Below are 24965 nucleotides of genomic sequence, written 5' to 3' on the forward strand. Positions count from 1 at the left end.
TTAGTTGTTTAAATCAAAAAGAATAGCGCTTATTGAAATGAGTAGGGAATTGGACTTATTGAGGTTGGTTTTCCTGAGGCCAATCAATGCTAAAATTCATGGGTTTGATTCCAGGTCTTCTCCTACTCTTGCCATGTCTAGTGAATACCCAAGTGGAAAGTCATCGAAAGTAGACGTCTGTTCTAAAAAAGAGCCCCCAAATGTGAAATGTTTGGACTTTGGATTTTTGGACGATTAACCTATAACCATGTTTTCCCCCTTTTTGCTCTTTTTGAACCTCGATCACAAAAACGACATTTAATACCAAATCGATTTTTTATTGCTCAATGAGATATACCGTTAGAACAAACACATTTTTTTATGAATAATTTTATTTATTTTTTTCGTTGGCAAAACTTTAGTTTGCCATCATGATTTACTACTAAAATTAAGTTGTTTTTTTTTTTACTTGTAGCTGATTCCTGCCATAATTTGTTGCGAAAAAATGCTCATTCTGCGTCTTTCAGCTTTAATTTGTTGACAATGATGTGATTTATGCAAAAAGACTGCTTTTGTCATTGTTTGGGAAGAACAGCAAGATATGCCTGAAATAAAACGCAACACCAACGAAATTTCGAATGAAGCTTACTCTTGTAACGTTCTAACATAAAACTTAAAATGATAATATCAGCATAATCGAAACCGAAACCGAAACCAAATTTCAGGCAGATAGAGCTTTATCCCCATTACTTTCATGCAATTTGTCTAAAAGTATTTGATTGAAAGCTTCTTAAGATACGGTACTTCTACTATACTCGATTCTTTTGCACTTGAGTCCGGCACTAGGTGAAAGAACCAACGCATATTCATCAAAAACCAAAGCGGACCAAAACAATAGTCCGTACGTAGATTGTTTATATATAACCATATTGTCTCCTTCACGGCCCTCAATGCTTCACACGAGACATCCTTGATTAACTCTGCTTTCCTTTCTCGTTTGATGTACGACAAGCTACCCAAGCTGCATGATTGCATTTGTCGGGTTGGTAAAAACCAATTATTGTCTTGCCATGGTGAATCCTGGTATAGCTATCACCCATTCCTAAAATCACTTTTGTACACCTCAGGATAAACAAAAGTAAGGACCATGTGAGGATTCGAAACAAGCCAATCATTCGCAGCCAGACGTACCATATTTGTCTTTGATCGTACCAATGTTGGTCCATTTCAGACCTGAAACCCAACCAAATTGGCCCTTCAGCACTCAGCACTCTGCTCTCTCTCCTTTAGCTCTTGATTTGATTCGAAGACAACGAGAGAACGAGCAACGAGCGCTCCAGAAGAGGTGTAGAATATTTACACGAATCCTCTGAAGCTCCGAGTCCTCCAAGCGTATGTGCTCTGATTCCGTTCTACGCTTCGGTCCTTGAGGTTGAGACGGGGAAAGTGGATTCTTAGCATTGTCCTCTCCAATGTCCGTGCGCTAACGACCTCCAAATCTCATCTCGCACAGAATATTAACGCACTCAGCGGACTCACTGTTGAATGACAACTTCTGACCGGGAAAAGAGTCGAAGATTTGTCTCCGGATAGGACACGTGGTTCACCGATTGTGCGTGAAATTTCCATCCATGTTCAGTGGTTCGCTTTTGGTTTGACCTACGGCCGGATATTGTCACTTGTGGGTAAGTCAATCAGCTAGAAGTAAGTAGAGTTATAATGATGGAAACATTTTAGACCCGTTCAAGTCAAATCAAATTGATTGTTCAAGAAAGATTTGCATGGACCCAAACGAGGAGGGTTGATTTGGGGAATACTGACTTTTTTTTGGTTAAGGACGGTCATTTTTATGTTCTTGGAATTCCAAACCTGAGACTGGCTTTAGAAAAAAACAAAAGTCACTTTGTTTGATTGCGATATGTAGTTGGAAATTGGGCCATCATTCATGCTTATTTGAGTGACAAGACAATCCTGTAAGGCTCTAAAGTTACCAGGAAATGCCTTTAGGTTAGACGTTTAAGCGACGATATTATTTCTAAAATAACCCCAGTTAAGCGTCTTAACTCGAATTAAGAGGATTTTCTTAAGGCCTCAGGCCCTTCTGAGAAAGTCCACTTTACTTAACAGAGTAGATCACCGGCATACTTTTTTTAATGAATTTTTAGATATGTTTGATAAGGCTCTGTTTTCACATTTCTCGCACCAGCCTGGAAAAAAAGGGATCTTTGAACTTTTCTGTTTACTTTGGCCCAATTTTTACCAATGGAACAAAAAATCAAGAACGATGGAGAGCTATAGTTTCGATATCTGTTTCTGGCCAATTGTTTTGTCAAGATGACTTAACAGCTATTTGGTTGGTTCATCTTTTACTCTCCTAATCATATTGACATGAACCAATTGGGTGCAATTTTGGAAGAAAAATTAACATTTTATCTGATCCATACTCGTCTTTTCAAATAATGACTTTGAAGATTTTACATTTGCGCTCATCACTTACAAACTTAAAAGCATCTCAATATAAAGCAAGCAATTTGTTTCGAGAAATATAACAAGGCAAACTGTACTGTTCGTTTATCATTGTCTTTTTTAGAGAAAAGTAAGTATTTTTTCAGGTGATTAATCAATCAACTTTGATCTATGACCTTTAAAAAAAGAGGTCGCATGCTTAGTTCTGCTTGTTAATAATGCGATTTTTATTGATTTTATCAAAACACCTAAATAAATGTTAAGATAACCCATTTACACCTTACTTTGCGTTTTTTTTTCTTAAAGTTCTTTCAACTGATATCAATAATGTGGCTTCATTTGTTGCCAATCACTGAATCAATCTATAGCTATAGATCCCGTCAAATCTTGAGTTTTGTCAGACAATTCCAATTTCTTAGGACTCATGTCAATCTTGACACAAATTCTGGAACCTTGGCCTGAAGTATAACTCCTGGCCCTGTTCCCAATTTTGTTTTTCTTCAGTAAAAAAAGAGCACAGTCTCGTAAAAACCAAAACTTGAATTTCAAAATTTCAAAATGAAGGCCACATTGGGGCTTGAAAACAGAACGTGTAACAAGTACTTCTTGGTGTCATTGAGTCGTTACCATAACATCATTTTGAAATGAAATGAGATATTATACTTCCTTTAAAAAAAGAACTATTAAAGAGTGTTACTTGAAATTTTCGTTACAACCGCTTTATCAATATCCATAATATTTTTTGAAAAGTCAGACCTTAAATATAGATTCACATTACGAACATGGCAACCCTGGCCAGAATGCCTTCTACAATCAGAAAAAAATCACTTCTATCTAACGTAACAATATTTTTATGCTGATTCTGATACTGCTCAATTTAAAGGAGAAATGCCCTCTCAGCATCTTTGGACTACCTCTTTCATTCCCTTTTACGTGACACCTTGAGTCTGGTCCACGGCTTTCTTTTTCGATTGTTACAAGGAAGAGTGACTGATGCCACTCTCAACAAAAGAAGCGTTCTTTAGAGAGGCCTTTGTTCAGATTTTTCTAATCTTCCGATCCCGCACGCTTCAGTTGAATTGATCAAGTGATAGTAGTCCTCACTTCTCAAATAAACACGTTTCTATCGAAGACCAAATATACTGGAGCGGCTACTGCGTGGAAACAGTAATCTGTTAACATTGCTGGTATTACTCGGGCAACATGAAATTAAAGCTAATGTGAGGAAGTGTCTGGTTCTTTAGGGAGACGAACATCATTCTTCATTCGTGTATGATTGTACTCTATCCCAACAGCCCAAAAGCCCCACCCCTCAAGGGACAGCGTTACCCTCTTAATGGATCTTTCGATATTGCTGAGAGCTCAATGACGCTGAATACCCGTCAAGAAGAGACTAGCTTATTAAGCTATTCAGTAAAAGGAATAAAAAGATTTGGTATCTGACCAGGTTTCTTTAGATTTGTGGGCTCAAATATACTTTTTTATGCTTCTTTTGTACAATGGCTGCTATCGAAATCAGCCATTACAAGGCTTGCAAATATTTTTGTGGGCAGGTCCTATCAAACTGTTCCTCCATTAGTGGGTGTGGATTGGCGCCTAAAAATCTTAAGAAACTGCGCTAATCACTCACTGCATTCTGATCTTGTTTGTTTTACAGGATAGTTTTCTTTGATTGTTTATAAAAACACCCTCATACGATTTTAGTAGGATCCTTATCTTTTTGGTTGAGGAGTCCAAACATCCTAGACGAAATACATTTATGCTTTGGTCATGAGCGGTATCTTTCAGTTTAAGAACGTGGCTAAATGGAAATTTCATCTTTCTTGCAGATTAACATGATATCGGTTGAGATATCTGAGACGTAGACGATGACCACTAAAATTTTCCATAAAACCCAGTTCTTTTTTTGGCCAACGTCAAACGAATCTCAAAGGTTTCTTTGAATCGAAATGACATACGTGAGGTGACTACCGGGAAAATGGGCTTCTCTATTTAGAGCTGGTACTTTTGAAGTGTTAAATGATAATGTCCAAGGACTAGAATGAATGAACAATGGGTAGGAATAAGCTAGCAGAACGTAAAAGCCGAAAATACAGGTTTCCGACGTACTCCTAAATTTTTATCGGATTCAAAATGTTAAAATCCTGTAATTTATTAGGCCAGATCATCGCCGCCAAAGAACATTGGGAAATGTGTGTTTTTGGGTTCTCGAGAAATGCGTGATTTGAACAAACTTTAAAAGCATTTCACATCTCATGAGATGAAATAACACTTGTCGGATTTGTGAAAGCAGAGATCTTTGTTCGAGATGCAACAGCTTTGGAGGAAATTTGATCTTCTGAATCCAAAATTACCATGATTGAAAAGATGCCAGACTGCAATCTTGAAGACATGACGTCATTCAAGGGATTCAAAATCATTGTCCTGATATTGCGTTTTCTTCTAATTATGAGAAATACAGGTGGCTATTTAAATAAGCTTATTTTTAATGAAGCTAAGAATCCGGTCCAAACAACGTGGTTCCCTCTAAAATACGAAAGACAACCGTGGCCGTTGTTGGTTATTTCTCTATCCAAAAGCTCACTTGATATTGTGAGGACTTTATCACATCCCGGGTAACCGACTTAGGATTGTCTTGATGAGACATCTCGTTCACGATCTCAGGTGGATCAAGTTCGTTATGTCAGGGATACTTAAGTGCCCGATTCATTGACGAGCTCACCATTCATCTGACAGGATATTAATCTCCATGGAGTACGCCTGTTATCATTAAATAGTTTGATTGATATTATGTGATATTAGAGGATAAGGATTGACTCAAAACTTCCGCCAAAAACCACAGCTGACGCTACGTCATGGATAGAAAATGGAGACAATGTAACGCATACCCTGCACTATGCAAAGATGAAATTCACTATCTATTTCAAATTATCGACCTGCTCATAGAAAAAAGATATGTCCCCAAAGTAGGCTGGGATGGTATCCAGGTGTCAAAACTACTCCAAAAATTCCAACTTTGTTGCACAACTTAGGCGATAACTAAAGAAATGTTGGATCACAGTGCGCATAACGTGTCAAAGCAAGTTGGTCTCCATTCTACCCCACCACATCAGCTAGGCCCAAAACCAGAGTGTCAAATTTCATTTTTCAACACTAATCCTTTCCTTCTCCTGCTGAATAAAAAACAATGTGTGTAAGGTTGGAGTAGGTTGGAATCTTCTTAGTGATTCCTGGTTAAAATAAAAAAAATGATGTGTTACGTTCAAAACTCCGAATTTGCCTTCAAGCATCAATTCAGCTTTCCACAGGGAGTAATTGATTAATGAAATATGCAACGGTTTTCCATTGATTCGGATTTGACTTATTCTAAAGCCAAACTCAGCAACATGTGTTTTTCTAATCGAAGGAAGCGAAAGTGAGGATTAGATCAAACTAGAGGCCTATTCAGATAAATGACACTCTTGAGATTTTTTTTGGGTTCCACTAAGGCTGCCTGGTGTGAGCAATGAGGGTTGACATTGAACACATTTAGTTACGGGTTGCTTGAGTGACATTTCTGTCCCTAGAATTCGAGACGAAACCAATACTCATTAGCACTCAAAATGCAATCAAGCGAGCATGTACATTTTGCTTGTCTTTCTTTGAATATTTTAGATCCATTCTTAAGGACCCCCCCCCAAAAAGGTATTCTATTCTTTACCCAATACCTGAGAAACGACATGTTCATGAAAAAGGTGACGTTCATAAAAATATGCCCAATTTTGGTTGTTCACGAAAATTGATTAAATATATATTTATATCTTACTTCATTGATGGCTTATCAATCAAACCCTCCATACAGCCACATTTACCTTAAGTCACTCTCCTGCACACCGTGTCATGGAATAATTTAACGAGATTCTGGTTTGATTACAGATACACCATGGTGAGTACTCTCGGCCAAGTTCCTTTTCTCGAAGAGACGACCGACTCGGGTTTCCCATCAAATATGAGTACATCCACTACGCAACTTCTGACCTCGACCGAGGCCTCATCCAGCCTTCTGACGAGTGAGGTGGAGGGCCTCAATTGGCCCAAGTTGATTCGCACCTCACAGTTTGTCATTGAGGGCCTGGGTATCCTCACCATTGGATCATTGGGTCTCTTCATCAACGTGTTTGCTTTGTACATTCTCTTTAAGAAGCAGGTGAGCTCCGTTAATGGCTTTCATACTTTGTGCCTCTGATCGAACAAAAGAGAGCTGGCTATCAATGTGGTTATTCCCCACACAAAATGATCAAAGAGCCATAGCATTGGCTTCCATCAGCGAAGGGATAATCTATTGTAGTTCTGAGACCATTGGGAAATGTGTCAATTTAGCGGAAATGAATCGGGGAAAAATGTGTCCAATTTAGCCACCAGTTCAATTATGCTGCAATCTATTTTAGGCTGGCATGCTCGTAGGCGGAGCGAGTGCAGAATCAACATGTTTGAATCTTTACAGTCGTTATGTAACATGAGCCACGAAACCATTAGCCTAAAAATGACCCTAAGAAATCAGATCATATTTCTGGTTCATTCAGTAGAGCCAATTAGCTCTCCTGATGGTTATTCTCGATGCTTTTCATGTAAACTAGTTATCTTAAATTTGCCTGCAAGGGGCAAAATAATGAAGTTCGGAAAATGCTTTGAAATTTCAGCTTGGGCTGGAATTGGAATGGCTTTCTTTGTTTTGTGACTTCTTCAGATAAATTCATTTGTGTCAAATTTGTTGGGCCAATAACTAACATACCCAATCGTGATGGACCAAAAGAGTCCTTGACCGAAATCGAAAGAAGCCTCAATAAACCCATGGGATCTAATGACACATCTCTTCCAATCGTAACAAGCGCCGTTGTTGTTTTTTGGCATTATTGCACTGAAATTGTTGCATGGAAAATGTTGCTTCCGACTCAAAACAATTCGTGAGAAAAATGTGGCATGGCAATGTCATCTTTTTAAAGAACGAAAAATTCAGACCAGGGGAAAAACGTTCTCTTCTTCAATAATACGGTATTTGCTTTCAGTTTCTATGGTTTGATTTAGTTTATTGTTACGAAATGTCATTCCATTTGTAAAATACGCTTACACAACGACCGATAGAAACGTTTGATTCCTCCATTTCGTCAATCGAATGGCCCTAAAAACCTTAAAAAAACAACCGTGGGACTCGTAGCCTTACAGAGAACCAGAAACAATGACGTGAAGCATTCCATTTTGGACCATCGTTCCCTGGCCTTTGTTTAGATCCAGCCTTACCTACTACGGTACAACTACGTAGTGGCTATCTGCTATGTATCTGGAGGAGTAGGTGCAGTTCCATTTCGATCCGTCCTAAATTTATTTGTTCCTTCGATGAAGGTGATGCGGAATTTCCATCTCCTAATGTGCTCGTTGGCCGTCTACGACTTCTTCCATCTCGTTTTGGACATCCTTTGCTTTGCTCTGCCGCAATTCAGCGAGAACTATCGCAATGGGATTCTCCTTCATGCCATCCCATTTCTGATCCCTATCACTCAGGTAAGTTACATGACGTGGAAGAATGCGAGATTCTCTCACGCAGAGCTCGCCTATAAATAGAGCCGTTCGTTCATGAATGGCAATTCCATCGTTGTGGAGAGTCATATTTTAATGCTATTCTTTTATATCCTCTCCACAGATCATGCTCACAGCCTCGTGCTACACAACCGTCGCCATCACCATAGAGCGATTCCTCTCCATTCGAATGCCGTTTTTCATTCAGAAACACAACATCAAGGCCAAGGTCTTCGTGATCCCAGTCCTGATTCTGGCCATAGGGTACAACATCCCTCGGTTTTTCGAGTTCACCGTTCTGTCCTTGTGCGATTGGTCCAGTCTGTCGAATTCTTCGTCGGTCAATACTACTTTGTCCAACCAATCCTATCCTGAGCGTTGCGACCAATTGGAAGAGGTCCAGTTCTACTCGTTGTCCATTACTGAAATACGAAAGAACCCGCTCTATATCATGGTAGGTTCCAATTGTGCGCCTCAAAACTCTCTCTCGTGAATCCAATAAGACCTTCGTTTTCCTCAAAGTCACGTGGAAAAGTCATCGAGTCTTAAAAGCATGCTAGAACGTTCAAATTGGGGACAAAAACGATTGGTTACAATTTATTTGCGAGCCACAAGTTTACGTCATTTTTAGGGCCACAAGTTTGCGTAGATATTTTTTTTAGTAGAATCAGATCATTTTGGCAAAGTCTCTGCGATAACGAGGCCAATTTCTGGTCCTAATTCAAGATTTTGGCAAAGTTGACGAGGTTGATTGGAGTCCATTTTCTTACAAATTAGATTGGAGGATGTTGTTTCTTTGGACGGAGTTATTTTCTTGAAGATTATTGCAAAACTTTGCCTTTATTAATAACTAGCCCGACAATTTCTGTGAAAGAGAGTAGCAGATCTTCATTTTCTTTGTGTTGGGCAAACTTTTCCTCAAACTCATAAGCCTAGTTAAAGTATTGTAGCCTTGAACTATCTCCATCTCTGCGTAATTTGAATGAGCTTATGCTAATCAATTTTCAAAGGCCGGAGTTTTTTCTTTTGGCTAATCGCATAATCATTTTCCACGGTGGTCTTAACACCAAATGAAAAAGAAAGTTAGATCCCCTTGATCGTTTGTTTTGATTTACACCTCGTGGTTAATATACTTGGCGTTTTTCCTCAGCGTTTTTCCCAATCTTTTTGAAACTTTTTTTTGCGCCAATATGTGTCATTGAATATCTATTTGTACATTTCACATGCGCATTAAGGGTTTTATGGTATGGAAAGAAATCTGACGTTGAACCAATAATGTTTTCCATATCGAAATTTGTGTTTGAATATTCCAAAACACGCCTGTCAATTAATTTACATACTATCAAAGGTAATGATTTGAAAAACTCACTTAGAATTGAACTCAAGTTTTTCATTGAAATTTCGCAATACATGAATCCGAAAAAAAAACAATAGAAGCCAAAAATTCATGTTTAGTCCCAAAACGACATTTTCGCCTCCCAAAGAAATTCTGATTTCGAAATAATGAAAATTAAAAAAAAACTATGCCTCTGGTATAATAGTGCTTACTCGGGACCGGAGGCAAGGGATAATGTGGGTAAAGGGGAGACGACAACCCAAAAAGATGACATCTGCAATTTATGTGGCTCCTTTATCATCAAGACCAGAGAGTCGCAACAACTCTGAGCAAAGGGGAACATCAGGATCCATTTCTATCTTACTATTACCCTTAAAGGGATACATGCGACCGTTGTCGATCTCGTTTTACACATTGCTTATTAATCCATCCATCTGTTGCTGTTTGCCCTTTCTGCCTAACAAAAATACGGCTTCATGTAAAGAAAGATACACGTACATTGTTTCTCGGCCAACGAGCATTTAAAGAAGTATGTTCAAGAAGCCAAAATGGTCGAGTTGAAATTTGTCCACAAGCCACATTTGAGAGCCTTGGCCAGAATTTGCGCAAAGTACACTTTCCCCAAGATGGTTTGCACCCCAAGGCCACATTTGCCCATTCAAACACAATGCAACGTGACCTTCAATTTGACATGACAGATAACAAAAAAAAAAGCAATATTATTCGCATTTCAGGTCTACGTGAATTCCATGAACCTGGTGGTCAACATGATCATTCCATTTTTGACCATGGGCATCATGAACTACATCATTTATCGGGCCATGAACCATTCCCATAACTTGACGAGAGCTTCGATCACAACTTTCAGAAGTAGTAGTACAAGTACTTTAGGGGGTGCTCATCGTATCAACGCTCATCAACCGGAACAACGAAGGCCTACTCTCCAACGAAGGGCCTCTTCACTTCTCCTAAGTGAGTGCCATCATCGATTCCCTCTCAGGTTGTCAGTTTTGAGTGTAATATTTCTGGTGTTTTCAAGTGTACTGCACATGGCTGAAACGGAAGAAAAAAAATATAGTGAGAACTTAATGTCAATTGTAAAGTAAAACTACGTCGTTGGAGGCTCTAGGTTGTCGTTAATTGGCTTTGGAAACTCTTTCGCTCTTATCGCTTTGGTGTGAGCATTATTTGACAAGCCCCAAAGGGTTGGGTTTTTAACAATCGAGTTTGTCTTTTGATAAAGAGATGTGGAAGTACGAGCATATTGTGTTGAGAAACTAGCCCCGGAAGATTCCTGGTATCAGGGATCGATAAGACAAGAACGAAAATGGAGAGTTGCCTTGGCAACAGGCCAAATATCGTTTATGTTGTCGTATATTTGTTTATGAGGAGGGAAATAACCATTTTGGCGGACGTGAGAGCGCAACAAAGGCTTGAAAGGCAATATTCTTTTTCTGTGGCAAATTCGACCTTCTTGGAAAACATCCCGATGATTTGCTAGTTGGGTTCATGTTCCGATTTTGCGGTTGGTTGTCGTTCCAGGGAATTTCGGATCCAGTCGGAACTCTGATCAGCCGCAGCAGAACTTGCGGCGAAGTTGCGAGAACGTGCTACGGAAGCGCGAAGCCCGCATCACTCGCGCTTCCATCGCCATCACGATCATGTTTGTCATTTGCCACGTTCCGCGGTGCATTCCTAATGTGATGGAGATTCTCAGACCGGAAGAGTCGCCCAAAGTAAGTAAAACCACAATGATATGGATCATCTAAAGTGAGCTGATAAGGACGAAACAGAATAAAAATCCTACACGTGGGCACTTAATGAGATCAGGGAAACAAGTAGTTCGTATGGGTTCATAACATATTTCAAAACTCGCGCTTAAGCATTTTTGGCTATTTTTGGATCATAATGTCGTAAAAATAGTTGTGCGATAGTTTTTGTATACAAAATTATTTGAAGGAGTCAAATGATAAAACAAACTTAATAATTCTAAAAACTCTGTAATAAAAAACAGTAGATTAATACATACTTGGTATCATTGTTAATTTGGGAAGAGGTTGGTTTTAGACCCTTTTAACCTCTTTCCTGCATTTTTACTTGTCTGCTTTTACTAGGTTATTCATTGGGTATCCTCGTTTTACTGACAAGAAACTGACTTTTTTTTGTTGCAATGTTTGTTATCAGAACACGTTTTTTCGAGGTCTGATTTATAACAAACCAAAACAAAAGTAGGAACACGAACTGAGGGCTACAAATACTTCAAAATGTGTACTAGAGCACTTCGAATAATAATTTTAACTGGAAATGATACTGTCATCAAAGACCAATTTGTTTCTTTTAGTTCATTCAATTCAACAAAGTGCCCACAGATACCATTATAAATTTCACTGATCATGAGTTCAGACCTCCAATCGATTTAGGAGAAGGGTAATTAAATCCATGCTATATTTTATCGATTGAGTGGAGCACACTTCACTTCGATCATACGTACGTGATTCTAAAAGCTTTTCAAGGTTTAAGTAGGTAAGGAGTCTATCCCAAATGTTGGAGGGCCGTATCAAAATATGAGTAGACTTTGTGAGGTTAGCCAAACACTTGGATGTTTATTGTTGTGGTTGAAAGGAGATTGTGCTGTATTTCTAACCCTGCTCAAAAGATCGAACGAGTTAGGGCTTAATCCTTGCTTCAAAGAAAAATTGTGAAGCGTCTTCTTCGACATTGTTACCAAATCGATGAAAATTGGTGCCACAGTTGTTGATGGTTCATGGATTTCGTTCGTGGAAAATATTTTGAACGATCTCATTTGTGAATTATTGGATGATCAAGATTGTTCTAGTTTTGAAAGGAAGCTCAGGCGGAAAGGTCAATCAATGTTTGATAGGCAGGTTGTAATCCTGGATTAAGGAAAAATCCATTGTTTGTCATTCTTCTTCCTTTTGAGAGCACGTTCCCTCATGAGAAAAGAAAGAAAAAAGTTTGAATCCGCTTAAGTTGGTTTTTTGAGCGCTTAAGAAAGTGGAAAGGCAAAAATACCCGCCTTACTTGCTCTTCATACGTTGGACATCCAAGTTTTTTTGATTGAATATACAAGAGAAAATGAATGATCCATTCTTGCGGTTATCTAAGTGTGTGCCGCTAAGCGGTTTACAAGAGATAGGTATATGACTCTGTCTGATCTGGCACAAAAGGAAGCATTCACGATGGTTCATGTAGACAACTTATTGGATGGAGAAACCCTGTCCAACCTGTTTCGTGTTACATCAAGCAAAGCTAAACAAGCATCTACCTTTACTGTAACGTTGATTCAAACATCGTAAGGAATGAAGGCAGAATAGACAATGCATAAGACATGGTACTAGTACAACGAGGACATGCGAGCAAGAGAATACTAGCCCAGTACTTTCTTGAAGGTTCATCTTTATAAATAAAAGCAAAGAAAGCAAGTGCTTTTGAATTTTATTCCCCTTATTGTGACAATCAATCAAGAATCTGCTCCCTCCTCAATCAAGGAAGAAATGACGAGTTCTTAGACCATAACCATAATTTGTAATTTACTGCCTTATTAAGTTGCTCTAGAGGACAAAGTGCCCCAAGTGAAAGCATCAAGCTCTCAATCCAGATATCCTCAAGGGTACGACTACATCAGCCTGTCTAAAATAATTGCGTCCTAATGACGGTCAAAATTGTTCCAAATAACAAACTGTAAGATAATTTTTTTTCTATAGAATATATAGAATAACAGAATTCGAAAATTTCCCAACAAGATATTCCAAAGCAGGAGCAATGTAAGACCAAAAGGTTCAATGAAGGTTGTATAGAGTGGTTCTTGCCATGAATAATTTTAGTTACCTATTGAAGAGCTTAGAGCCACTATCGATAAATCCAACGAAAACGTGGCCTAAGTATGAGGAATAAAATGTCACAAAACATACTTTGCTACAAACTGAATAGGTTGTGTGTGTGTGTCAAACCTAAGCGTACTGTGGCATGGAAAACCTTTTATTTGCTGGAAATTGGGACCCAAATCCATCTAGATTATCTCAATTCGAAAAAGAGTCTGAGATTACTAGCCTTCAAAGGCTCGACAGAGATGACACAATATAATCAAAGCCAAAGACTGGGCGACCAGTCCCTGGAATCCTTAATCCGATCCGCAAAAAAAACTCAAATGTGCCAAGCTCTCAGTAATTTAATGATCCAACTTTTCCCTTAACTAGGAAGCCTCCTTGACAGGTCCTTCTCACTTGAAACAAATTGTGCGCATTGCACAACAGGGAACAAACGATTTTGTTCCATAAAATCCTTTTAGTTCCGGTTCATCTGTTGTTGGCAGTTGGTGCAGCTCCCCTGAAGGCAATTGTACGCCCTGGAAATTCCATTAAATTTGAAATCGCCTTCAAAACCGACTTCATCCGAGTCCTTGGAGGCCATTTCCCCTGATTGTTTGCGGCACAGGTGTTTGGTACAACATTTCGATAAAGTGTTCCATTTTCTCTTTTCTCACTAGTGGATTCCTATCATGATAAATATCAACCATCTATTGATCTCGGTGAACTCGGCCTTCAACTTCCTGTTCTACGTCAGTTATTGCTGGGGAAAGCGAAAACAAGGTAATTGAAGGCTCCTTCATTTCAATGTTGGTGTTGTGGATCCAGTAGTTTTGAAGACACGTTTACAGTAGAAAGGGAACTGATTTTTGACCCAAATGTGCGCCAAATGTGGAATTTTGACTTTGTTGAATAATCTTAATTTGAACTGATGTTTCAATTGAACTTATACCACTAAGTTGGCAAACGATATATTCGTGGGAAATCATCATTTTTATTATTTCGATCATATCATTCCGTTGAGGATTTCTCCAGACGAGATCCTTTAAGTCAACACTTGAGTTAACTTGGATGAAATTTCGAGAAATGAGACACACCTTGTCAAAGTTTCTTGCAAGAAGACTTTGGGTAAGATGGCTATTCCAAAAACTAATTTTTCATGGGAAATTTGTTTCACCTCCCATCAAAACCTTTTATTATGGGATTCTCAAAGTGATCCCTAGATTGGAGAAATGTTACAAAGAGTGACAGAAAAACTTGTTTGACCAATTTTTTTCTTCTTATTTTTCCCAACTTAAAAAAATATTTCGGCCGGTCAAAAACAAAACTTTTTTCGTGGTCTTGTAATTGCTCAAGAGCAAAGTCACAATTTTTGAAATTGAAAACATTTCGCATCTTTTTTCCCAAAAGAGATTTGCCAATGATTTAGAAAGAAATGATCAACGTGCAAATCATACTGTACCCATACCTCATCTTTTCTCTAATTATTCAGTGTTGATGGCCTTTCAGTTGTAGTTTAGTTGTGCAAAAAACATCGGCTAAAACAGCCACATTTTCCCGGAATATTTCCTACTTTACCTGCATTTGCATTGGTCACCAAAACGCTATTTTGTGGCTTTGAATGGCACTTACATGGTGGCCGGAAATAACGGCAATAAATTGGTTGGGTATTTAAGAACCAAATGCAAAAGCAACGGTAATTCCTTTATTAAAAGAATTATAAAAAGCTAATAATTGACTAAGTAAGCATCCAAAGCAAAATCTCGAAGCGTTATCACTTGCAGTAGCATTTATCCTCCTAATTACGACGAGCTCGATCCCAGTTGTCGTCGGGGATAACGGGCTATTTATTGTAACTCGCCATTGCTTCTTAATTCATATTATTCATATTACCGAGAAGAAGAGACTTATGACAACATTGCGAATTTCACCTATTTCAACTTTGATAGCGGAAAACGAGTACAGCTTTTTGGTGGAGAACTTTGAAATGTCGCCAAATGTTTTCGCTTGCAATATTAATGTTTGAACGACTCGTTTCTCAACTGTTAAGGTGAGATTGCCGTTTTTATTGGCTACCCTGTATACATCTATACATTTGGGTAATTTCTCTTCTCATTCTAAAGGAACTAGACACTTTTAGACCACCGTATGAGGAAAGGGAGGCACCACATAGAAATGAGTTGTTGATTTTCCTTCTTCAAAACGTAGTAAACCTCCCTCAGTATTATGGCTAACTGATGTTCAAATTACAGTTGTCTCTACCTAATGGAAGCGAACCTACAAAAATTATAGTCAACACCTTTAATGTTTTAAGTAATAACTGATGAGCCCTCCGTTTCAAGGCATTCCGCTTACAACGGACAAAAAAATTCTACGGTTTCCAATCCATGTTTTGAAACTGTGAAAAATAATCATTCTCTGACCGGAAAGGGGGAAGAGGGAAAGTTACAATCCTTATTCAAATATGATTGATACCAAGAATTTGAAGAAAATAATTATGATGTTTCAGTAGATTTCAAAGGAATGTTGAAGTTGAAAGCCATGGTTCTTTTCCTAGTTCTCAAGCCATTTGAGTACTAGTGGCTCACAATTGGAGCATTAGTAAACGTTCATCAAACTAATTTTTTGTCATTTCCTTAATACTTCTGAAATTAACATTTACGTCGCTATACACAGGGGCCAATGGATTTTGATCCTGCACTTGAAAGTGCCTACAAAAACTGTTTAATGATATCAAGATACTAACATCCACCTGGCACACAATTTATGTTATTTATGTATCGTTCCTGACTCGTAAATATGCGACAATTGCAGGCTACCTTGAATATTTCAGACACTCTCCCGCATGCCTCCGTGACCTACTATATGCTGACCTTTGTAAGTCAATTTCTTGGCCTATCAAGAACGCTTGCAAAAAGTGAATCAATAAGTTGACATGTCCGTTTTGAATGAACTAAATTTCAGATCTTACTGTTCCTCCAAGGCCTCGACCCTTAAAAAGAATATTTAGCTCTTTTGAACATCTGGTTCAGCCGTTGTCCACTTTCAGAGCGCAGTACAAAATAAGGGTAGCTACCCTTCACTTGATGAGACAAGAAGAACTTTTCTGACTTATTTGACTCAAATGTTCGGTTGCGCATTTCCATACCCAAAAAACAGCCAAAATGAAACGCCCTTTTGCATTTAAGTGTTCACTTTTTGAGACGTTCTTGACCGTATCAAAGATGGTCTCACGAATCAAGTATGTTTGGATGACTCTATTAATGTTCCAGCCCGTCATTCTATCCCAGGCACTCAAACCACCAACACCACCATTGCCAACGGGGCGGAATGGGTCGATGAGCTCACCGAGACCGCCCTCAATACCGCCATAGCTGCGGGTCATAACAACCATCGGATTCTCAATTCTGTGGTCAGCTGTCGAAGAGGTAGCGCCACTGTTCATTTTACCGTCTATCCAGCCAGTATTAGGTTCATTTATACATCTGCCGGTAACTTGAATTCGATTGATCAGGCCTCCAACTCGACAGCCTCCGGAGGTAACACATGACTTCAATGGCCACACATACGTCCCTCCTGTTGTAACTAGTCAAAGGACCATTGTATCTCTCTGAACTGACAATGAATAGTAGGGGATGGGTGTGATGATTTTGAGTTTTAGACTAAATTCGTGGTAAACGGGCTTAAATTTCTATTTGTGCCTGTGAACTGACAAAATATAACCTTTTTTCTCAATGACAATTGGAACTACGTTCCCTCAAGCAGTTGTAAAACCAAACAAAAAATGTGGCCCATGTTGTAGACCTCACATTTCTATGCATATTCAAGAGATCTTTTTATCTTTAGTTAGATTTAGAACTTTTTTATTTTGGGGGGAGACCAATAAAATGGAATAAACACGCCCAGATAAGGGGTTTCAATTGAAGAAATATAACTTTTATCGCAAATTTTCATTTTTAATTTCTTACCCGTTTGATTTGAAGTCTTGAGGAAAATTGAAGAGGCTTAATACTTGGAAGAAATATTATAAACGAACTGGAATTCAAATGTCCCAAACTTTCAGAATGACTCCAAATTAACTTCAGGATGAACAATACCCACCCGTGACTCAAACTGAAAGTGTATTATTCGATCATAAATCATGTTGGCATTGATTGCTTGGACACACGAAGTCTTTTTGAAATTGCCACCAAGAGATTCTGAAAGGGGTCAGTGATTTCATTGACCAAATAGCTTTCTGGACTAAATTCCAACTAAATAAGAAGAGGAATACAATGGTCGTTGTTGAGAAAACCCTGATGTGGTGTCGTCTGTTAATCAAATCCTCTCTAATTCCCCTACTGTTGATTGATTATCCTTTCGAAGTCTTTCACGTGTATGTACTCTGTTTCCGTAGTCAAGGACGCCTTCACTATTGCACATGAAACCGAAAGGGGGGGGAGGTTATATTCAGGGAATTTTTGAAACGAGCCGATTGCATTCTTTGTTAGGCGAATTGGTGCTCAAGGTATTAAATGATGAGGAGTTTCAATTTTCAGTTCAACAGGTATGGGCTAAAACTTAGCAAATATACTTCAAAAAAATTGAAGTAGTTGACATTGTTGTGGTAAGATCTTTCGACAATAGGTTCAGGTCATTCATTGTGTTCCCTCATTTGAGTTGGACAAAACCTCAAATACCTGAATGGACTGAAAATTTACCAACACTTTTTTTATTCCAAAAACTTGGGGTACACAGTACGGGCAACTACATTATGAGAATGAGGATAGAACTGTCAATATTCAGATTCAGATTGCCCATTGGTTATGTAGTCCTGGCCCAAATTGACCCTCAGAAATCATATGACCATGTATCAAATAAATGGCAACCATAAAGAGGACAGTAGAAAATTAATGGTTTTTAAATTTATGTGTTGAATCTCCTTTCACCCGAACTCTTTTGACCAAAGTTTTCTCCTCCAATCGTTTTCTTCAGTTCAAAGGCCGTGCTAAAATGACTGTACCTAAATTGAGACTTTTGTGTTTCCAGCTTGTTTTCAAAACCGATTTTTATTTAATGAAATCTACTATTTCTTTCTAAACCTCAACAACACCCTACCCAAATATTCATCAAAAAAAAAATCTTCCATAAGCAAATATAATTCAATAGTCTGATAGTCCTCACTTTAAACGGACATCTATTTTCTTAAATTATTTTATATTTACTTTTATTTTATTTATATAAGAGGATTGAGCAAACATTATATATTAATATGTCAAGTTATTTGAGTATTAGTGGTATCACGGAGGAGCGAAGATCATCCTTCTTCTATTTGAACGGTGGATTTTGTAACAAGGAGATTGCGTAGAGCCAAAACAGGAGATGCCAAGGGTGACCACGAAAGTGTTCCTATAGGGGCTCTTATTTCCAACGTCACACACCTCAGACGAAATGGGGAAGGGGCACGTTAGAGTGCCAATTAAACTACTTGTTACATCCCATAACCACAATTTCTTTCCCGTGCATTATGTGACACGGGTCACTAATCGTAAATAAGATTTTGATAGAATTAGCCAAAAATAAATCATTATAATGATACTTTATAAAGAGGAATCGGCCCAATCGGCCCTATATTTGGTGAAGGCTAGCTCATAAAGCGCCCACTTAGCTCATAAAGCGCCCTCTGAAGTGCAGAACGTAAACCATACTCCGTGTAGCGTAGAAAGTCAAACTAATCTTAATATTTCCATGGCTCTCTAAGAAAATCATAAACAGGGGATGGCCACATTCAAAGCCGAATCGAGGAGATGTCTCTAAGAAGTCGAAGTTCCCATCCTCTTCTTGGTTTTGGCATCCTGCTTCAACGAGAGAGAGGTGAAATGATGCAATGACCATTCTAGAGGCTTTAGATGGTAATCTCCAGCTGTCTCCGGTCTTTAAGCCTTCGGTAAATTTGGAAGATGCGACTACCACAGCGTAGCCTCTGAGAAATGAGGCAGAGAAAATGACAATTCCATTGGAAAGAAAGGCATTCATAGTTTTCTTTCATATGCCGACATTCTTTTTCGTACCAGGCTTTCAGGGGCCTTGTTGGTACGTAGGGGCAGCTCTTGCCATTTGAACTTGTCCCCTTCTAAGTCTCAAGCGTTAAATTTTTAAGTATTGTTATTGGTTGACAGATGATTAGGCTGCAAGAAGCTTTTGGCAATGTCACTCACTGAGAATTCATTGCTCCTGAAAATTGGATCTCACTTCATACTGACGATGGTCTTACGAAATGCTGTTGGAGAAAAATCAAAGTTAAAAGAAATATAAATGACGCAGTAGCATGTCGACGCTTTCAAATCATATCAGGGGGGATGTTGCTACAAAAAAGGGTGATAAAAAAGCTTAAGTATGCCCCAATATTATCATTGGGTTACCCCGTACATGACAAGCCTTCAAGAATCTTGAACCAGCTGTGCGACCTTTCATCTTCATATCAACTTTTATTCTCGCCCTTGAGATAAGACGTCAATATTCGTTGCTGTAAAAACACTGCAGAACATTCTTGGTTTTATCTTTAGTCAATTTATCGTTGCCACAAAAGCAATGGTTGAGCTGGCATGAATAGTCCACTTAATATTTAAGATATGCGATAATGCAAGAACGTCTACAATGTTGAAAATTTTTGAAATTAAATCCTTGTTCATCTGTGAATAAATGACAGTGCCAAATTCGGTGCTTGTCTTAATGTTTCTGAAATAGATTTCGTCCTTGGTTTTTGAGGCAAAGCAGTCGAACATCTTATATTCCAATTTTGCAAAGGTATTGGGCTTGATTTGAATCAAGGCAGGAATAAGTACGCCCTATATCAACAACTTCAGGCGACATTATGCCCGAATCTCGTCAAAGGTCAATGTAGTTCTGTTTTTGCTGAAACATAAATTCAAGTGCAGGGCTGAGACAGCTTGAAAGAAAGTCCACGAGAGGTCTCTTTTAGAGACGATACGCAGGTTTAAAATCCTTTTTTAATAATACGTATTCGAGTTGTCGAACTTGAAGAAACATGAGTTACAAGAGCCTCGGCAGAATGAAGTTGCAGTTCTGGCAAAGAAGACGGATTCATTTCTGCTTGGTATTTGCTCAAGGGTAGTTCTGCAAAAAAGTGCGTGTCTTGAGTATCAAAGTGATTAGTGGTTAGTATCCTGGTCGCCCGATATTACAACTATTGTCACAAATAGTGCCACTAACTTGTTTGTGAGGCCCCCAAAAATAAGATTGGGATCCAGGGCGAACCTCTTCAGCCAAAGTGTTCCCTTGTTGGAACCATTTACCCCTCAGCCTGAGAATGACACCCCATTGTGAAACGTTTCGAAAAGTGTCTCCAAAATTGACGTTTCTCAGTTTCTTTCATGTGTTTTGATAGTGACACATATTTGGCCATTTGCTTTAAAATTTCTTCCTCTTGTTTTAATGCGTTTCGCCTTCATGATTTTAGAAATAATGGTTTGAAATGCATATTTTTGTTTAAAGAACATGCGTACCTTGTGAACGAGCGTATTCTACCAATTTGCATGAACGTTTGGTAAAATGTACCCAAAATCCATCTTCAAAGGAAACGTAATCGGCTTTCAAATTCAGAGCAATTTCATATTAGCAAGGGTCACTTCAAAATCTTGAAGAAAAACTTTATCGTACAAACGAGAGACAAATGTTCAAATATATTTGAAACTTTCATTTTTATGATCCAATTTCTTACAAATGTTTGGACTTGGATCCGTCTGAAATGTTCTCGATTCTGAATGTCAGACATTTGATTCCATATCAAAATATCATGGTCGTCAATTTCTTGTTTTGGATCTGTCGACCACATTAAGTCTGATCTTCACTACGAAAACAATGCAAACAACATCTCATGATTTGCTCCAATAGCACAGCATTTAAAAAGGAGAGAAATACCGAGAATCACATTTCAATTACTTCCAACTGGCAAGTCAGTGCAGGCCTCACACCTTTTATTGTTATTTTTGGATAATCTTGTTTTTTCATCCCTCAAATATTCTTTCTTGAGCAAATTTGGTTTTGTATTAGTTCAACTTGGACTCAATACCTCCCAAAAGAATGGTTCAAACACAAGTCAAATGATAATATCTGAGGGCATTATCCAGCATCCAATTCTAGCAACAAATCAGTCTCAAATTAGAACCTTGACAATGAATGAAGGGTCGGCTTTCAAGCAAAGGGCTTCTTGACTTTGATCCAAAAATTTAAACTGCAACTAAAAATCTACGTAAATATCGTATTTGATAGGAAAGCCCTTATAGCATATCATTTCCTGACGATGCGTTTGTCATCTGAACATTTACCACACATGGCGTTAGTTGATCTGCTATTTTTTCAAGACTCTTTACGACACTTCTTGACACCATACACTGCAGTCCCTACGAGCGATTTAAAAAATTGTAATGAAATAGGCTGTTTGCTGATAAGATAATTTGAAGGTGGAAAGGAGTAAGAAATGTGTTTGCTGACGGAGGACTCCACAAGTTCATTTTCTTTGAAACAAACCGGAGAATTGTGAGGAAATTACAACTAGAGTTGGAATTACAGTTAGTATTGCAGACGTTGAATTTTTGTTTGAAGTTGTTAATACCTAATGAGCTGCTATTGGAGTTAAAGTGAACAATTAATGAGCCGCGCAAGTTTGCTCGGGAACAGAGGTTTTGTTAATAGAGAAAAGAATGATATTAGTCGCGGGGACTAGCAAATCACAGAAATGACTCCCAATCCGGAAGCAAAAGCATACCGGTATATTGTTTTCAAGGGCTAAAATATGTGCTAAGAATGCCACAAAGCTCATGCCTCATTATTATTCTTATGCCTTAACAAGCAGAGGATAATTGGGTCTGATTTTGTAGGATCTGTGGAAGTTGACTACTGTCACTTAAGAGACTGAAAACTATTCCGCAAATATAAAACTGGGACACTTGTCGTTATTGAGCACCATTACGCACTGTTGGGGTTTACAGAACAAATTTCTTTAGGACTCAGAAAGCGCCTAACCTTATTCGACCACACACAGCAACATAACAATAATAAATTAATTCTGAGATGAATTCTACACTTAGCTTTTAAGCCATCTGAGAACTGAGACAGATGCTGGTGAACAATCAACACTAAAGAAGAACTGAATAAACGCATTTTCTATCGTATTGCTACAAATTATTATCACCAACCTCCCATCCAAACCAAAGTGGCTCAACATCTGCCCAGACTAATTTTTTGCCTACCACACCTTTCAATGTACGAACCAGCCATCTGTGCGTCTTGTTTGTCTTGAAAATCCCCCCTTGCTCATCACCTTATCTGTCTCGTGATTTGATCTCACTCTACTCCTCATGAAAGGACTCTCTTATCGAACTCATTCACACGTTCATGATTCCAGGTCAATATGGGACGATGTTGACGCCTCGAGTATCGAGAAACTCACTTTCGGTCTCGGATTTGGGCCAAGTCTGTAATACAGTGGCCAAGAAGAACTCCAATCCAAGCGTATCAGAATCGAGGAAACTCTCGAGCGCCTCGGGATTGGGAATCAATGTCAACAAATGAGCTCATGTGACACCGATGATAGAAAGTGTTTGGCTTTGGTTGTTGTTGGGGCTTTCCACCACTGATAGAGAGATTTGGAATTTAGATTGTCTATTCTGATTAATATTTACAGAAGCCCAACTGTTCAGTATTCTGATTTCTTGATTGTACACTTTACCGTTCCGATCCTTGAGATACACGCTGTATTTGTGCTCTGGCAATATTTCAACTAATTGGGATAGAAATGTCATAGAAATGTCAATTCTCGACCGCACTTTATGTAACCTCATGCTGATATTTATGGTCGAGACTAAAACATCAAATATGCCTATTATCACTTATTAAAAAGGAATTATAGTACCTGCTGTGTCAAATGAGATGTATTGTCAAAGCTTCATAACGTGATCAAATAAATCAATCCGGTTCAACGGATGTTGACTTGTCTCTTATTCAGACAACTATAGGGAATATACTTTCGATGATGAATTAATAGCTCATGAAAATGAAGGATCACAAAAGCATCAGCAAGCTTTTTCTCTACATCAATCTTTATGAAGAAAAGACCTTTAACGTGTTTCTTGCCGAACCTGGATCGGTTACAAACGGCATTGATTTATTCATTCAAGGCATTCATAATTTAAAATGTTATCCATTGAATTATTCATAATTCACAAACATACATGCAAAACAAACAAGACTGCCAATTTTTCCATGTCTCGAATATTCTAGAATCAAACCAAGAAAAAAAAGGTCTATTAACCTTCAACGGAAGTGTCCGTCACTTTGACGCGAGGTCTTTTTCAGATGGAGTGGAAGAGCCTCTCTCAACTTCTCCTTGACTCTCGGGCAATAATTCTTGGTGTGGGCTTGGTCACCCGTTTGACCGCAAATCTCACAAGTGTGACCACGCAGTACCGGGCAGATCAGCTGGCCAGTGGCAGGATTCCGAAGCACGTGGCTGCGATACAACTCCTGGGTTTCGCCATTGTTCTTGCAAAATTTGCATTCTCTTCCTGGTGGCGAGGATGACGTATAATAACCCAACGCCCCTTGAGGGGGTGACACTGAGAGTGGAAAAGGGCGTTGTCTGATTGGACCCCAAGGGTTACGTGGATCCCATCTTGTAGGCACTGAAGGATAGGCGGGGGGAGTGGCATAAATTTGACCCCCCAAAGCCATGGCCTGAGCTTCCAAGAAACCGTGTTCTCGTCGCATTTCTGGCCAGCCATTGGGTCGGCTAACCACATCGTAACGGATGAAAGAGGGTGAATCGGAACAACTTGGACAGTTGAATGAGGGTGACGGTGAAGCTTCTCGCGGAGGTGTGATTGAGGCCTCTTGAGGGGGAGATGGAAGGTCTGTTAATGGGTCAGAGTAATCGAAGAAACACTCACGGCGAGCCATGGTTTGATATTTTTCAACGTATGCTGTACGTTAAGCAAGTACAATGAAAGAACTGAATGTACCGAAGGAAGTTGATTTGCCTTGCAAGAAGTGATGCACGTTCAATGATCTGAGTCAACTCTGCGTTCTCGAACGTACTTGGCAATGATTTATTGACTTTGTGGCAATCATTGATTGGTTTTAACCGTAAATTAGCACCACTCGAAGAAATGTAAAAAGAAAAATCTCAAAAAGGGAATGAGAGGGAGAACAAAAGTTTGAGTACAAAAGGGGAGGAAGTCAAAGGAAATGGAAGGAACAACACGCATCTTAGTCAATGGTGAAAATATGACCAGAACCAATTGAACAAAAGGAGAAAACATCAAGATTAAATGAGATGTCCCTGATTGGAATATCCTTGCCGACCTTTTCCTACAGATGTTTTCTTAGACGTTAACGACATTCACAGACGTAGAATCAACCTGACACGGACACCACACTACACATCATGGGAACAGAATGAACAATGTAGTAGCCAGCATCGTTGGCCAAATCAAGCTAGCATTCATCAAAAAATACGAAAAAATAAAGGAACAACTTTTGTGAAAAAAATCTTGGATTTTAGCTAACCTTAGTATATTAACCCACTTAAAACCTACAAAGAGAAAATATTTTTAAAAACGTAATCAATAGGTGTTGGGAGTAATTTTACTTGCGTTTCCAACTACAATTTTATCCAAATCCATTGGGTAAACGATAAGATATCACGCTTTCAAAGATTGCTTTTGCATCAAATTTGACTGCAAATTGTCAATTGCCAAGAAATATAATATTCTTTTTCTATGCCTAAAATATCAATGAAAATATTT

At 38.7% G+C, this 24965-nt stretch overlaps 2 protein-coding genes across 7 annotated transcripts; one reads left to right on the plus strand and one right to left on the minus strand.

Moving 5' to 3' along the window:
- Positions 1–1417: 1417 nt before the first annotated feature.
- On the plus strand, positions 1418–23162 carry LOC131890781 (FMRFamide receptor-like). Of its 6 annotated transcripts, XR_009374343.1 has the most exons (10): positions 1424–1664; positions 6361–6631; positions 7825–7983; positions 8123–8452; positions 10069–10306; positions 10877–11070; positions 13842–13944; positions 15995–16038; positions 16434–16589; positions 22568–22708. XR_009374343.1 is itself a non-coding variant. In XM_059240193.1 (9 exons), the coding sequence occupies exons 2-9, from the start codon at positions 6368–6370 to the stop codon at positions 22732–22734; spliced, it is 1722 nt and encodes a 573-aa protein (XP_059096176.1). In that variant the 5' UTR covers positions 1418–1664; positions 6361–6367; the 3' UTR covers positions 22735–23162. The 6 variants fall into 6 exon arrangements, 5 of the variants coding, with proteins under 5 accessions (XP_059096176.1, XP_059096177.1, XP_059096180.1 ...); XM_059240193.1 differs by lacking the exon at positions 15995–16038 and having other exon boundaries at positions 1418–1664; positions 16434–16700; positions 22568–23162; XM_059240194.1 differs by lacking the exon at positions 15995–16038 and having other exon boundaries at positions 1418–1664; positions 16452–16700; positions 22568–23162.
- Positions 23163–23278: 116 nt separating this feature from the next.
- LOC131890791 (uncharacterized) lies at positions 23279–24273 on the minus strand. The gene has a single exon (XM_059240207.1). The coding sequence runs from the start codon at positions 24115–24117 to the stop codon at positions 23476–23478; it is 642 nt and encodes a 213-aa protein (XP_059096190.1). The 5' UTR covers positions 24118–24273; the 3' UTR covers positions 23279–23475.
- Between the last annotated feature and the right edge of the window lie 692 nt (positions 24274–24965).

The sequence above is a fragment of the Tigriopus californicus genome, chromosome 11 (assembly GCF_007210705.1).
Source record: "Tigriopus californicus strain San Diego chromosome 11, Tcal_SD_v2.1, whole genome shotgun sequence".
NCBI classification, from domain to species: Eukaryota; Metazoa; Arthropoda; class Copepoda; order Harpacticoida; family Harpacticidae; genus Tigriopus; species Tigriopus californicus.

Bases quoted from the DNA above. Each gene is read 5' to 3' on its own strand.
- LOC131890781 (XM_059240193.1), top strand. From the start codon at position 6,368: ATGGTGAGTACTCTCGGCCAAGTTCCTTTTCTCGAAGAGACGACCGAC. The intron at 6,632-7,824 runs GTGAGCTCCGTT...CCTTCGATGAAG, and splicing joins ACATTCTCTTTAAGAAGCAG to GTGATGCGGAATTTCCATCT. The intron at 8,453-10,068 runs GTAGGTTCCAAT...TTCGCATTTCAG, and splicing joins AGAACCCGCTCTATATCATG to GTCTACGTGAATTCCATGAA.
- LOC131890791 (XM_059240207.1), bottom strand. From the start codon at position 24,117: ATGGCTCGCCGTGAGTGTTTCTTCGATTACTCTGACCCATTAACAGAC.